Source organism: Macrotis lagotis, chromosome 5 (genome assembly GCF_037893015.1).
Source record: "Macrotis lagotis isolate mMagLag1 chromosome 5, bilby.v1.9.chrom.fasta, whole genome shotgun sequence".
In the NCBI taxonomy this organism is placed as follows: domain Eukaryota; kingdom Metazoa; phylum Chordata; class Mammalia; order Peramelemorphia; family Peramelidae; genus Macrotis; species Macrotis lagotis.
This window is the reverse complement of record NC_133662.1, coordinates 35,512,940-35,529,584: the sequence shown is the minus strand read 5'-3', so window position 1 is coordinate 35,529,584 and position 16,645 is coordinate 35,512,940. Positions and strand designations below refer to the sequence as shown.

The 16,645-nt window shown below is 35.7% G+C and overlaps 1 protein-coding gene across 1 annotated transcript in view; it reads left to right on the top strand.

Annotated features, from left to right (window-relative positions):
* The window catches only part of CILK1 (ciliogenesis associated kinase 1), a 76,841-nt gene that overhangs the window by 44,922 nt on the left and 15,274 nt on the right, over positions 1–16,645 (top strand). The window contains exons 5-8 of the mRNA XM_074237200.1: positions 1,933–2,065; positions 3,034–3,205; positions 7,802–7,969; positions 14,176–14,496. Of these exons, the coding sequence (XP_074093301.1) occupies positions 1,933–2,065; positions 3,034–3,205; positions 7,802–7,969; positions 14,176–14,496 (794 nt within the window). The remainder of the gene's footprint in view (positions 1–1,932; positions 2,066–3,033; positions 3,206–7,801; positions 7,970–14,175; positions 14,497–16,645) is intronic.

Below are 16,645 nucleotides of genomic sequence, written 5' to 3'. Positions count from 1 at the left end.
GCATAAAGTTAATGGCAAAGATGAGAATATAATCCAGGGCTGTATATGATGAAGTCTTCCTATAGTTATCATTACTATCACCATCATAATTATTTTTATTAAACCATACTTGTGATTTCATTAGTACAATTATCTTTTCCATCTCAGGGGTTAGAAGGTTGGCATCCCTGCAGTCAGAAAAAATCCATGTAAATTTTTTGGCCCTCTCTTCATACCAGAGAAGAATTTTTTTCTTTTATGGGGTATACCATATTGTAACATTTGAGTCATAGACTCTGTGTCATCTTCTAGCCTTTGGCATGTCATCTGCAACTTCTGTAAAACTGCCCCCAAATATCCATTTAATTTCTTATACCAGCCTACAATATATTGAAACCTCAATGGGGGAAGTCTCTGATGGGGAAGGGTTAACTGTATAAGAAATTCCTAGTGAGATTAGCATCTCCTTTGAAATTTAATAATCTTAAAGAATTAGTTCCTTGGGGCACTGAGAGGTTAAATTTCTTGTCTAGAGTTGTTACTATATTAGAGACTCGACTTGAACTTAGTTCTTCCAGTTTCAGTATCATTTTTACTACAATGATTCATTATCATCATCATTATAATTAATTACTGGCCTTTAGGTATTTGTATAACATTGAGACCAAATATATATGTTTGTCAGTATTGTTTATGTTTCATCCTATAAGTCTATTATACATCAGTTACTTTTATGATGTTCTTTCACTTTTGCTATTTTTACCCCCACCCTATTGTGTGATTTACCGGAAGTGAATTCTAAGGAGAAAAAAATTGTTTATGTAGCAAAGTTGTGAGAATTCATAGTCCTCATTCTAGTCAACAAAGAAATTACATTTTGGAGTGGAACTGGAGTGAGTGACGGAGTTTAGAGATGGCTAGTGTCTCACAGTAGATAATCCAGAGTGGTGATCTACAGTGAGATTCAATGGCAGGAATGCTGGTTAATTTGATGTGGGTTTCTAACTAGGACTAAACTGACTTCAGTAGTAAGGAGGATAACCTAGATGTGAAGTACTACAAGCAGTTAGTAAAAGGCCATATATGTGCATGTTCTCTCTCCAGTAGGATGGAAGCTGGATAGGGACTATTTTACTTTGTCTTTGTAAATCAGAGCCTGAAACATGGTAAGTACTTAATAAATAATTATTGATTGAATACTTGTCTAAAAAGACTTAGCAATTATGTGGAACAGAAGAAAATAATAAGAGTTCATATAGGTTTGCAGAATAACATGTTATCTCATTTGACCCTCCTTCAAAATAGAATCTATTTACTGCTAAGTAGTTCCTGAGGTGTGAAAACTCAGATTTTCCTGATGCCTTAGTCCAGCCTAATGGACTAGACTAGTTCATTCTACTTTTCAACATGGTTCATTATAGAGAAATAAAGGCCTATGGGAATCTTCTCGGATGTATAAACAATCAAGAATTGTTTTCTAACTTCTCATAATTTTACACATTCTTTGGTTATTGCCAAAAGAGGAGTGGACATTCAGGTCTTCAAGGATATCTCATGGGTTATTCTGAAGGACCAAGAGTCTAGGGACAATTATTCTAGAAGTTAAAACATATATCTCTCCTATCCCTGGTTGGCATCGATAACCTTCATTTAGCTCTGTTAGTAATGAGCCAGCCACATTTTCATGCTGAGAATATCTTATCTATATCAGAGTTATTTCTCTTGGTCATGTATAAAAGGCCATTTGTTAAAATTATCCAACCTATTGATGGCTACCACTACAGAGTGCCAGTAAATGAAATCACAAAAGGAAAAGAGTTGAGAACACAATCCCAGGACATTCTGTGTATATACATACACATACATACATAGATACACTTGTGTACATGTATGTATCTATGCATATATGCAAGTTACACGTGTAAATATAATTATATTTTATTCTTCTTGTAGGTTTCTTCCATAGAGACTTAAAACCTGAAAACCTCCTTTGCATGGGACCAGAACTTGTGAAAATAGCTGACTTTGGATTAGCCAGAGAAATTCGCTCGAGACCACCTTATACAGACTATGTGTCTACAAGATGGTAAATTCTATTTGTCTCTCCCAAATACATAAAACTTTATATCTTTAAGTGAAGAACCATCACTATAAGGATAACATTAAAGTTTCCATGCCTAGTAACATTACCATTTTACTAAGAGAAATACTTTGGATAGACATTATTGCATTATTCAGTATACATAGTTTATGTTGTACATTTTCTGTGAAGGGCATTTTTTTTCTATAAAGAATATTTTTTAGATAAAGCATTTTTGTCTGAAGGGACTTGAGCTATAAGAGATACTTGTCTAAAGTGACTTTGCCATCAATCTTATACTTTTGCAGACTTGTCTGAAATAAATACAAAGAAATTTTGAGAAATCAGTGTAACCTGTAGTCTAAGACTTCCCCAAGACACTGGGCTCATATCTAAGTTTTATGAACCATGAGGGTCATATAGTCATTTGGAATTACTTGTAACCCATACAAGCAATCAGTAGAGCAAGTACATATAGAGTATAGGACTGCCTTTTTCACACAATGAAAAATTCAGAAGATGAATCTTCTGAAAGACTCATAGGATCTCAGATACCATCCTGGAAGAAAACTGAATGTGGAATTTCTAATGAGGCAACTTTTGACATTGTTATGAGTCCCATTTTCCCACAGAGTCCTCCAAAGGACAGAGATCTCCCACATAGAACTCCAGATACTCATGGTATCATCCTATGCTTTATACAAAAACTCATAAGAAAAATCATTTTTCTTTGTGTTGACTTTAAAATGCTGATGCTTAACACAATTTGAGTTATATCTTACATGATACAATAAATTTGTCCCAGTGGATTAAGATCTTGTACTTTTTTATTATTCATTTCTAGTTGTAAAACTGGCAGATTTATATTTTATACTTAGCAAGATTAAAAAGTGAAATTTATAAATTCTTTCATTGATATTAAGTGCATCATTGAAATTTCAATAATAAATAGCAATCCATTTTTGTTATCCAAGGTATCGGGCTCCAGAAGTTCTCCTGAGGTCTACCAACTATAGTTCTCCTATTGATGTCTGGGCAGTGGGATGCATCATGGCAGAAGTTTACACACTAAGGCCACTCTTCCCAGGTGCCAGTGAAATTGATACAATATTCAAAATTTGCCAAGTGCTGGGAACACCAAAAAAGGTAATAAAGTGGGATCTAGAACCAAAGGTTTGAAGGTTATGATTTCCTTGGGCCTCATCTCCTTAACTTTCTATATCATTAACAATGTTGCCCATTTTATCATTCTTAAATTTTCCTCCTCCCATTACTTCTGTAGCTTTAATCTGGTCCTGTTTCCATTTGTCTGACCATTTTCCTGCCTCTTTTACTTCTTGTTTTCCTCTACTACCCCATACTTATGAATGTTCCCCAAACCTCAGTCCTTAGCCATCAAATAGCTTATCCCTTTCTCCATGTGACTCCCATGTCCATCTCTTCCTTGTTTCTTTTCTCAGGTACCATTTATTGCACATTTCCACATTAATGTCTTTCCATCACTTCTACTTTGAGGAATTTAAATGAAACTTCATTTTTTGTGGCCAAACTTGGTCCTCTTCCTTATTTCTCTTCATCTAACACAGTAATTATACCATTGTTTTCTCTTTTATCCAGGCTTAAATAAAGTCTAGGAATCAAATATAACTTCTCCCTTTTGTTTAACCTCCACACCTAATAAGCACCAAGTCTTATGAGTCCTTTCTTCAAAATGTCTCCTGAATGCATCTTTTCTTTCCTGTAACCATTTCTATTCCAGTTTATCCAGGCTTTCATCATTCTGTCATAATTATTGCAATAATCTCCTAAATTATCTTTCTGACTTTAGATAGTCAAGTGGCACAGTAGATAGAGTCCTAGAATCAAAATGAGGTAGACTTGAGTTCAAATATGACCTCAGATACTTCCTAGCTATCTGCTCCAGGCAAATTACTTTTAACCTTTGTCTAAGCTTCCTCAGCTGTAACATGGGGATGATAATAATAATAACAATCTAGAGTTGTTACCAATCTAGAGTTGTTATGATAACAATAATAAAAGTTTGCACAGTGCCTAGCATATAATAGTTCTTAATCACTGCTTGTTTCCCTTACCTTCTCCCTTAAATTTCTCTTCCTTCATCCTGTATACTTCCAGAATGTCTTCCTACTTCTTTTCTATCCATTTGAACTCTATGTGTTTTTTAAGACTCAATTCAAGTCTCAAACTCTTCATGGAAACCTTCCCATGAGAACCTGGCTCATTTTGGTTTTTCCTTTATCTTAACTCTCATAGTCTTTATTTTCTATTAAATTTCTTTGATCCTTTAGGACATTGCTTTGAGATAACTTAATATTTTTATTTCATATTGATATTTAATTTTTTGTGCTGCTATTTTCTCTGTGTGTGTTAATACTTTTTTCCCAACTGTATTATATTAATTATGAGATTTTGTATTTTTCTTCTTAGTATTAGCCCTTTCCCAAAAGTGCCTAATAATACTTTGCCCAAATGAATAAGAGAAAACAAACAATTAATAGATATTCCCAAGCCCTGGGATGTGATTTTCATACTCTTACCTAAGCTTGACTTTGACAGGTAGTAAGATTTGTCTACTAGTAGTACAAAAATGTTCAGAAAGCTTCTGAGGTCTGTGGTTGCCCTGGAGAGTTTGTATTGAATTTGGGACCCAAGAAACTTTTACCTCATTCGGGCAGGGGAGAAACTCTGAACTCTTCTATTGTAGAGTTACATTCAGTCATATAAAATGGTTCCAGTATTTCCAAATTTTCCTGGAGGTGGTCCTATTCACTCAGTGCTACTCTTCTCTGTCCTTCTTTTGATTCCTAGTTGATTAACCCAACTTGGAAGAAAGAAAGAAGACCTCAGTCCATAAATATAAACTTCATGCCCAACACTTAGCCCTCAAGGTTGGTGATAGAGGTCATCAAAGCTGAACTAAAGAGTATTCAGCATTCATATTTAGGCAAATTAAATTCAGCATTTATATTTATGCATATTAAACACACACACACACACACACACACACACACACACACACACACAGCAAATTGGTCTGTTTCCAGCTAGCTGAGATAGCAGGCAGCTGTCAGTAGATATAAAGCTGTACCTTACTAGAAGAAACCCTCAGAAAAATACATAAGATTGGGAAATAAGACAATTCTGGAATAGAGAGCTATAGTGCACAGTAGAATGCCTTTGTCACCTGCTTCTATTCTTATTCTGGTCCTATTTCTCTAGTGCTCATAGAAATGTTTACTCATTGTTTATAAGTATATGTAATATATACTCTTGTATATAATACTGTAGGACCACAGTCCTCTAAATGATTTTGGTCATGTTGCAAGACAAATCATATCATATCATATCACTTCTCTCCAGAAGGACAAGAGACAACCAGAGATAAGACACAACAACTCTCTTCATTAAGGCATTGATACTGTTCTCTTGATCTTACAATTACCTTGTGTGGGGCTAAGTTTAAGGTCAAAGACTCTGGGTTCAAATCTCAGCTTTACTATTTGTTACTTGTATAATCTTGGGCAGATCCCTTAACTTCTCTAGGATTCAGTCATCCTTTACAAAAAAAAAAGGGGGGGGGGGGATTTAGACCAGGTCTTTAGGGACCTTTCTAGCTAGCTATATTCTCCCATTACAAAATGTAGTTGCCTGTGAGAAGGGTTTATTTCTGGTTTTTAGAGGCTCCTAACACAATGCCTTAAACCTATTAGGCACTTAATAGATGTTTCTTGATTTAATTGAGTCTGAAATTAAATTTAATTGAATTATAGTGTTAGAACTTAAGTAGGTTTTAAGATCAATGTTTGTCCCATTCTGTTGGTAACAATCATTCAACAAACAACTTATTATTATTATTTTTTGCTGGGGTACCCTGATGGAGCTTTTATAGACAAAATAAAACTAAAAGTTTATATTCTTTCTATGTTGGTCAGTTGTTTCAGTTGTGTCTGAATTTTTGTGATACCATTTTGTATTTTTTAATTAAAGATTTTATTTATTTTGAGTTTTACAATTTCCCCCCCAATCTTACTTCCCTCCCCCACCCCCCCCAGAAAGCAATTTGTCAGTCTCTACATTGTTTCCATGCTGTACATAGATCCAAATTGAGTGTGATGAGAAAGAAATCATATCCTTAAGGAAGAAACATAAAGTATAAGAGATAACAAAATCAGACAATAAGATTATCAGTTTTTTTCTAAATTAAAGGGAATAGTCCTTGAACTTTGTTCAAACTCCAGAGCTGTTTCTCTCGATACAGATAGCACTCTCCATTGCAGACAGCTCAAAATTGTCCCTGGTTGTTGCACTGAAGGGATGAGCAAGTTCATCAGGGTTGATCATCACCCCCGTGTTGCTGTTAGGGTGTACAGTGTTTTTCTGGTTCTGCTCATCTCACTCAGCATCAGTTCATACAAATCCCTCCAGGCTTCCTTGAATTCCCATCCCTCCTGGTTTCTAATAGAACAATACTGTTCCATGACATATATATATATATATACCACAGTTTGCTAAGCCATTCCCCAGTTGAAGGACATTTACTGGATTTCCAATTCTTTGCCACCACAAACAGGGCTGCTATGAATATTTTTGCACAAGTGATGTTTTTAGCCCTTTTTCATCATCTCTTCAGGGTATAGATCCAGTAGTGGTATTGCTGGATCAAAGGGTATGCACATTTTTGTTGCCCTTTGGGCAAAGTTCCAAATTGCTCTCCAGAAAGGTTGGATAAGTTCACAGCTCCATCAACAATGTAATAGTGTCCCAGATTTCCCAAAGCCCTTCCAACAATGATTGTTATCCTTTCTGGTCATATTGGCCAGTCTGAGAAGTGTGAGGTGGTACCTCAGAGAAGCTTTAATTTGCATTTCTCTAATAAGTAATGATTTAGAGCAATTTTTCATATGACTATGGATTGCTTTGATCTCATCTGTAAATTGCCTTTGCATATCAGATTTTTTTTTGACAGAGATACTGGGGTGATTTACCATTTCCTTCTTCAACTCATTTTAAAAGTGACGAAACTGAGGCATAGTTAAGTGACTTGCCTAAGTTCACATAACTAATGTCTAAGGTCACATTTGAATTCATGAAGGTGTCTCCAGGCCCATTGCGCTGCTCTATGGCACCACCTAGAGGCATTTTAAAGGGTTTCTACAATACAACTACCAGGTTAAAACAAAAATAATTAGAAAAATGATCATAGATCTAGATATGGATGGGACTTCAGAGATAATCCAATCCCTTCATTTTATAGGTGAGGAAACTGAAACTTGGGGAAGTTAAATGACTTTCCCAAAATGACATAGAGATCAATATCAGAAGAATGACTTGAACCCGAACCCTAAAACTCCAGTGTTAGTGTTCTTTCTATTAGACATCCTACTTCGAGTATCAAATGAGATAATTCATGCAAAGCACTTAAAGTACTATCAAAGTGCTAGTTATTATTGTTAATTTTCAGAAGTTATATTACTTGAAAAAGGAATTAAAAATTAATATTATCCTTTATAATCTTGTCACCCAAGTGTTCTTGTCTTGTACTTGGGTTTATCTATCAAGGCCAGATAGAACCATATATATATATATATATATATATATATATATATATTAGCTGATCCTCCAGGATGTTGCTCTATGATACTTTAATATTTTTATTTCAAATTAATTTAATTTTTCACTCTCTGGTCATCAGCTAAGCAAGATTTTCTGTTTTCCTTTCAGAATGACTGGCCTGAAGGATACCAGCTTTCCAGTTCCATGAACTTCCGTTGGCCTCAGTGCATCCCTAATAATCTAAAGACCCTGATTCCAAATGCCAGCAGTGAGGCAATTCAGCTCATGAGAGATATGTTGCAGTGGGATCCCAAAAAGCGACCAACAGCTAGTCAGGTTTTCCTTCATATTCCTTACTCAGTATCTTTTATCATTGATGTAGAGAATTTTCTCCTGTTTTTTACTATTTTTTATCCTGCCTGTAATTTCATTATCATCATCATTGAGGGTGATTTAAAAATATTTTTACAATGAATACAGGGAAGGTTTTTTAATGTACAAAAATAAAAGTACTGTTCCTGATAAGAAAATAAGGGTATATTATATGATATGTTGTCATATGTTAAATAATATCAATGATGTAGAAAGATTTTATTTTTGTTTTGGGAGAATATTATAAAGTAACATCATTCCTGAAAGGATTTCTTGATGTGTTATGTTTTGTAATAAAACAAAACATAGGAAAAATAGTCCTTGATTTAGGATAGCTGCTGGACCCCAATTCTAAGAAGATTCCCTGAGATTTTTAGGTATTTAAAATTCTAAACATAATAGCTTTCATCCAAGTAATTAAGCACACACATACATGTGCTATTTCTTCATAGAAAAATAATCTGTTCATTTTATTGATAAAGAGAACTTCTGATGAGGAAATTTTAGCAATGCAGCACCAGTTCCTATTCTATATAGTTAGTCATTCTATAGTTAGTAATTCATTAAACATTTGCTAATTAAGCACCTATTCTATGTGCTAAGCTCTAAGTACAAAAAAAAAAGGCAAAAGACATCCTGTCCTCAAGAAGCTTACAATCTAATGTGGGAAACTTTAATTTGGACTTAAAGCTAGAAAAACCAAATGTGGAGATGAGAAGGGGTGAGCATTACAATCCATGGGGGACAAAGAATGAGTAGATGGAGTGTCTTGTTCATGAAGCACATGGAAGTGTACAAAGGTATAAGAGACTGCAAGTGGGAAGGAAAAAGTATATTATGAAGGGTTTTGAATGTCAAATAGAATTTTATATTTAATCCTGGAGGTGATAAGAAGCCGCTGGGTTGACCAAGTAAAAAACTAACATGAAATTTTAGGAAAATCATTTTGGTAGCTGAATGGAGCATAAATTGGAGTGGGGGAGAGGCTTGAGTCACTTAGATCCATTACTAATGACCAACAGTTGAGTGATAAGGGCTTTTCCCAGAATGGTGGTCATGTCAGAGAAGCAAAGAGGGTATATTTTAGAGATGTTGCAAAGCTGATTATCAATAGCCTTTGGCAATAGACTGGATATAGCATGTGAGAGATAAGTGAGAGTCAAGAATGATACCTAGGTTGTAAGCCTGAGGGACTGGGAGGATGATGGTGCCTTCTGTAGTAATAAGTAATAATAGTAATACATTAATTAATAAATAACAAATTAATAGTAAAATACCATGTAGATGATGGATTAGGGTGTAGGGGAAAGATAAGGATCCACAGTCTTGCCAGATTGCCAAGGCACAGAGAGGCCAAGGCAGTCATAGACAAGTAGCTAAGGGACCTGAAAGGCCATCTAGACCAATCCTTGCATTTTATATATGAAGAAACTGAGGACCAGAGTGATTAAGTGACATATACTCAAGATCACACAGCCAGTATTTGTCAGAGTTGGCAAATGAACGCAGCTTTTCCTGACTTCAAGATTGACTCTCTGTCTACTATGCCATTATGTTTCTCCATCCTCTTTTCAAAAAGGTTATTGGCAGCTAAGTGGCACAGTGGATAGGGCACCAGTCCTGGAGTCAGGAGTACCTGAGTTCAGAAAGGTTATTAGTCTGGTTAATCAGGACATTTCCATAATTTTAATTGTATTTCAACAAAGCATTTACCAGAGTGTGTGAGCACTTTGGAGAAATGTGAGCTAGTTAATATTATGAACGTATTTAGTTAAGTATTTATATACAAAGAATGCTCATTAATAAATCCTTGTCAACTTGAAGGGAAGTCGAGTTATATGCCTCAATTGTTGAAACCCTGTCCTTTTGATTTTTTCCATCAGTGACTTAGATAAGCCTTTTTAAAAAAAATGATTCACATCAAATTTTCAGAAGACAGATGGAAAGGTTTTATTGAATAATGGGAATGATGATTTGATGATTCAAAAAAAGACAGATAAAGCTTTCTGGGGTTTGTGTGTGTGTGTGTGTGTGTGTGTGTGTGTGTGTTTGCCTTGGGTTTACCTGAGGACAGCAAATTATAAGGTAGAGAATCTACCTCAAAGAAGTAGCATTTTTATTTGGGAACAATTTTTGCCCTCTTCCTTCCCTGCAATGTTACTAGGGTGTTACTCAAAAAATGAAATATTTTTGCAGAAGAGACTCAATGAAAAGTTGATTCAGGCTCCATATACTGTGATATTAAAGATATAATTTTTAATGTTGCTGGAGCTGGAATAGTGATGTTCAAAGTAAATCATTAAGGACAACTTAAGGGAAATTGTGTCCTGATGTTATGTGAGCAGGTGTTCCCTTTCAACAACGAAGCTAAGGGTTTTCCCTTTTTCTACTCCAGATATATTAGCACATATTCCTGTCATGATGAAGGATATTCCTCTTTCACAGTCTACTAACAAATAGTGCAAGTTAGATAGAAAAATGAAATCATCTTCACTCTTTGCAATAGATACTGGAGGGTGAGGGTGGGGAGGAAATGAGAATTGCCTTTTACAACAATTTCCATTTTTAAAATGGAAAAAGTATGGTAAAAGTATGGACCTTGAGAGAGATCAGTCTAACCCACCTAGATGACCCCAAGATCCCTTCCAGATTTGAACTTTGATCCTTTCAGGATGGGACAATCTAGAAGAAACCAAGAGGGGAGGGCACCATGAGAAGAGTGACTAGGATGGTAAATAGTGTGAAGATCAATCCATATGAGTATCAGTTGAAGAAACTGTTGATGTTTAGCCTGAAAAAAAATCCTGCATCTGGTTCTTCTTTTTCCTTCTTCTAGGGATGAAAAGAAAAAAGAAAGGCAAAAAGGGAGGAATTAAAGTTGTCTGAATTGCTGAAAGAATAAGTAAATGCCATAGTTTCAATGCATTCTGTTTTTCAATAATAATATCAATAATAGCTGATAGATGACAATGTCAAAAAATATTTCTAACCAGTACATAGAAAAGTCAAGATTCTTAAGTAGCAGGGCATTACTATACTTGAGCATTCTGGTTCTTGTCCTTCATTTTCAAAGAAGACCAAAGAAGACTTGAGCATTTTAGTTATCTTAGAAAGAAAATGTTCCATGGGACAGGATCAGCAAAGGAAACAGGTCTGCATGATCGGGACCATATGGAGAAAGGGCAATATTAAGTTGACTGTACTGAAACCTGTTTTGTAATTTATAGTATAATAGAAAGGTGCAATGGACCTAGAGCAGAAAGACATCGGTTTGATCCAGTTTCTGATGATAGCTGTGTGTGTCTTTGGGTAAGACACATAAACTCTGAACCTCACTGTTTTCATCTGTAAAATGGGAGTAGTACCAATCTGTAGTATCAATCTGGGCCCAAAGCGAAACAAAAATGTATGTTAAGCACCTTGCAACTTTAAAGGAGTTTCTAAGTATCAGTGAAGCAACTGGCATAATTCAAATCCTGTCTCAGATTCTTACTAGCTATATGTCCCTGGGTAAGTCACTTTATCTCCCAAGAACTTGTGCGACTTTCTTAAGATTGTTAAGTTATACTATATTAAATAACTTACATCTCTGGGAGGGAGAGAATTTAGAACCCAAAATTTTTAAGAATGAATGCTAGCAAATATTTTTATGTAGAAGGAACTTTTATGGATGAAGCCTAGGAGAGAGCTGACTTTGAAGATATAATATATTGTAAAAATGGAGTAAATGACTAAGAGGGAAATGTAATGGGACTAAAAGAAAGGAGAGGTAGAATAGGCTAAGATATTTCATATAAGATTTTTTTATTACAATGAGCTATTGCAGTGATATGGAAGGGGGGAAGGCGAGGGGGAATGAGGGAACCTTTGCTCTTATCAGAGGTGGCTCAGAGAGGAAACAGCATATATACTCAATGGGGCATAGACATCTAGAATAAGAAGGAGAGAAGAGGGACAGGGAGATGGGGGGGGGATGTGAGTGATGGAGGAGAGGGTGGACCGTGGGGGAGAATAGTCAGATATAACACATTTTCTTTTTTATTTCTTGCAAGGGGCTGGGATTGGATGGCCTGTCCAGGACCACAGCCAGGTGGTTGCTGGATCTTAGGGGTGGTAGGTGGGCTCAGGGCCTCTTGGCCCCAGGGCCGGTGATCAGTCTGCTGTGCCACTCAGCTACCCTACAGCACATTTAAGAAGAGGGACAGAGTGAAAGGAGAGAGAAAATATAGAGTATGGTAGTGGGGAAGTACAAATGGAGGGAGTTGTGATTAGCGATGGCAACAGTAGAAAATTATAGAAGTAGCTTTTATGATGGACTTACCCTAAAAAATGTGATCCACCTGTGACAGAGCTGGTGTTGTTGGAACACAGATTGAAGCACATTATTATTATTATTATTATTATTATTATTATTATTATTATTATTATTATTATTATTATTATTATTGGCTGCAGGGTGGATGGGGTTGGGTGACTTGCCTGGGGTTGAACAGCTGGGTGATTGTTGGGTGTCTGAGGCTGGATTTGAACCTGAATACTCCTGACTCTGGGGCTGGTGCTCTGGCCACTGCGCCACCTGGCCACCCCTATTATTACTATTATTATTATTATTATTATTATTATTATTTTGGTTTGGGTGGTTTTTTTTTTTCAGTTTTTGCAGGGCAGTGGGGTTGTGTGGGGTGGCTTGCTCAGGGTTGCACAGCTTGGTGATTGTTGGTTGTTTGGGGCTGGATTTGGGCTTGGGTGCTTTTGACTCCAGGGCCGGTGCTCCGTGCCAATTATTATTATTATTATTATTATTATTTTGATTTTAATTTTTTCTTCTTTACTTTATTGCTCATGAGGGTCTATATTTTTTATAGGGAGGGGGTATTATGTTTACTCTTAAACAAGAATATTTTAATAATGTATAAACATTTGTACAAAAATAAAATAAATATTAAAAAATTTTAAAAAACAAAACAAAAAAAAGAATGAATACTAGCAAATATCTTTACATATAATTGAGGCAAAATAAAATACCATTTTATAAAAGGCCCAAAAGTTATAGATGAATTGCCAGTCTTCATTGGTGAAGGGAAATTCCATACCCAAGAGTTTCTCACAGTAATGAAATTAAGATCTAGACTAGGGGTTCTTGGACCTTTCTGTGTCATGGATCTCTTTGGCAGCCTGGTGAAGCCTTATGAACCCCATCTCAGAGTAATGTTTTAAAATGTTCAAAATAAAATATATAGGATTATAAGGGAAATCTATTTTATGGAAATAGTTCTTAAAATAATATTTTTAAGTTTACAGCTACTAGGTTAAGAAATCCTGATCTAGATATCATAGATAAATGTCCACCTGTTGTTTTTGTTGAATCCCAGTCAGGTACTTAAACTCTGATTGCCTCAGTTTCCTTTTTATAAAATGAAAATAATAATAGAACTGACCTTGAATCATTATTATTGTGAGGATAAAGTATAATATTTGTAAAAGTACCTTAAAATTGTAAAAATGATATATATAAATGTAATCAATAATTATTATCATTGTTTCTCTTAAAGATACTTACCTCATAGGATTATTGTGATGGTTAAATGAGATAATAATAACTAACATTTATGAGTTCTATTATGCTAAGCTCATTTGATCCTCATTATAACCCTGGGAAGTAGAAATTGTTATTATTATTTTTACTAATGAGGAAATTGAGGTAAACAGAGGTAAACTTGTCCAGGGTCACACAGATGGTAAGTGTGTAAGGCTGGATTTGAATTCAAATCTTCCTAACTCCAGACCCAATGCTCTATCACTGAACCACCTAGCTGCCTATACTTGAAAGATTTATGTGAAACAGTTTGCAGATCTTAAAATATATTCTATATGTTTAAAGTGCTAGGGGCAACTAGGTGGCACAGTGGATAGAGCACCAGGCCTGGAGTCAGGAATACCTGAGTTCAAATCCGACCTCAAACACTTAATAATTACCTAGCTGTGTGGTCTTGGGCAAGCCACTTAATTCCAATGCCTTGCAAAAACCTAAAAAAATAAAAATAAAGTGCTAGCCATTGTTGCAACTTGGGAAGAAACTTTGAATACTGCCCTGGAAAAATGGTCCTTTGTCTAATTATTTATCTAATTATCTAACTATTTATCTGATTAGTCTACTTTGTTGATTTCAGGCACTTCGATATCCCTACTTTCAGGTGGGACATCCCTTAGGCAGCACTCCCCATAGCCTTCAGGAAATGGGAAAACCACAGAAGGAATTCCATGAGAAGATGGGACCACCACCCCATATTAAACCTGTCCCTCCTGCAAATCCTCCTGCCAAACCACACCCTCGGATATCTTCTCGACCACACCACCCCAGCCAGCCCCCACAGCATCTCATGTACCCATACAAAACAGAGGCTTTGACAACAGACCCTGAGAACCAGCATCAAGATGACCAGCCTGGTCCAGTGCTTTTCCCAGCCCTCCACAACAAGATTCCTCACAATGTAAGGAACTGCAAGTGAACCTTTTTAAAATCTCTTCTTTTGTTATCATTGTTCAGTCAGTTGTATCTGAGTTTCTGTGACCCCACTTTGGAGGTTTTATTGGCAAAGATATTGGAGTAGTTTGGCATTTCCTTTTCCAGTTCCTTTTCCGGATGAAGAAATGGAAGTAAATAGAATTAAATGACTTGCCTAGGGTGACACAGCTAAGTAAGTATAGGAGGCCAGATTTGAACTCATAAAGATGAATCTTTCTGAGCCACCTAGTTGCCCCTTCTTATTATTGTTGGCATCTATGGTTAATGAATGAATGTTAAAGAAAAGAAAACATTTTATTTACCTTTGTTTTTGCCATTCTTTAAATCATTATTAAAATACATATTATTAGAAAATAGTATTAAGAGCAATGGATAGAAATTACAGAAATATAAACTTTGAAATAAAAGTAATTTTAAATGCCAACTTCTTCCTTTAATAGAAGAGGAACTGAGGACAAGGGCAGCTAAGTGACTTATCTAGGGTCATATAGTTTATAAGTGTTCAGATTTGAACCTAGAGCTTCTTGAGTTCTCATACAAACCTCTCTATCCACAATGATGTGCTATGTCATTCATTTATCCATGAAGTCATTTCATAATTTGAGAGCCATCACTATCTTTTGTTTCCAGATGATGATGAGAAGAGGCAATGTGGTACTAATAGAATACTGACTTGACATTACATTGATAATGAAAACCACCTTAGATAGCACTTACAGTTAAGTTTTGCACCTTTAAGTCTTGCAAAGTATTTATTTGCACCATCTTTTTTGATCCCCACAATAACCTTATAAAGTAGGCTTACAAACTTTATAAAACTGTAAGTAGATAACTTATAAGAAACTTAATAGCAGTGTGGTTGAACAAGTTTTGGTTTTCGCTATTAAGTGTCTGAAAAAGACCCTAATTGTTGTTCTTTAGTTGTTTTCAGTCCTGATTCTTTGTAACCTCATTTGGGATTTTCTTGACAAAGATACTAGTTTACCATTTGCTTCACTCATTTGACCCCTGAAGAAACTGAGACATGCAGGGTTTAGTGATTTGCCTACATAGATTGTAAGGTTACATAGCTTGTAAGCTTACATTTGAACTCAGGAAAATGAGGCTTCCTGACCTCAGACCCAGTACTCTATCCACCAAGGCATGTAGCTGTAGACCCTAAACTAACTGGGTGATGTTGGTCATTTACCCTTCTGAGCAAAAAGACAAATTTCATCTTGAGGTAAGGAAGAACTACTTAGAAATAATGTAGGCAGGGGAAGCTAGGTGGCGCAGGGGATAGAACACAAGCCCTGGAGTTAGGAGGACCTGGATTCAAATCCAGCCCCAGACACGTAATAATTACCTAGCTGTGTGACCTTGGGCAAGTCATTTAACCCCACTGTCTTGCAAAAACTGGGGAAAAAAAGAAAAAGAATGTAGGTATCCTTGAGAGATAATGTGGCATCCCTCAGTGAAAATCTTCAAGTAAAGACTGGGTGAGCCCTTGGATACAGAATTTAGGGCTTTATTTTCCAAGTATGGGTTGGCCTAGATGGCCCTCAAAGTACTTTTCCAGTTCTATAATTTCTCTGATTCTATAATTTCATTTTTAATACTCAAACACAATAATAATTGTTGTTTATTTAATATAGACTATTTACTAAGAATCTTCTTTGTGTATGGATCATATTTTCAACACTAAAGGGAATACAAATGATGTTTTTAAAGAGCTTTATATTCTGGATGAGGAGACAAGAGTTGAGAGGAATAAATACAGTTATGAGGGGCAGTGGGTAGAGCACTAGACTTAGAGTCAGTCCTATTTTCAGATCAGATCAACCTCAGACACTTAGTAGTTATATGACCCTGGGCAAGTCACTTCACCTCTATTTGCCTCAGTTTCCTCATTCATAAAGTGAGAAGCATACTGGTACCTACCTGTCAAGGTTGTGGTGAGGATCAAATGAAATAATCATTAGAAAATGTTTGGTGCAGTGTCTGTCTATATATAGTAAGTACTATATAAAGTTAGCTAATCATCATTATTTTTGTTATACAAAAGACAAAGTATAAACCAAAATAGTAATAGAAAACACACAGAATACTGTGATGAAGACAATATCTCTGAGTTC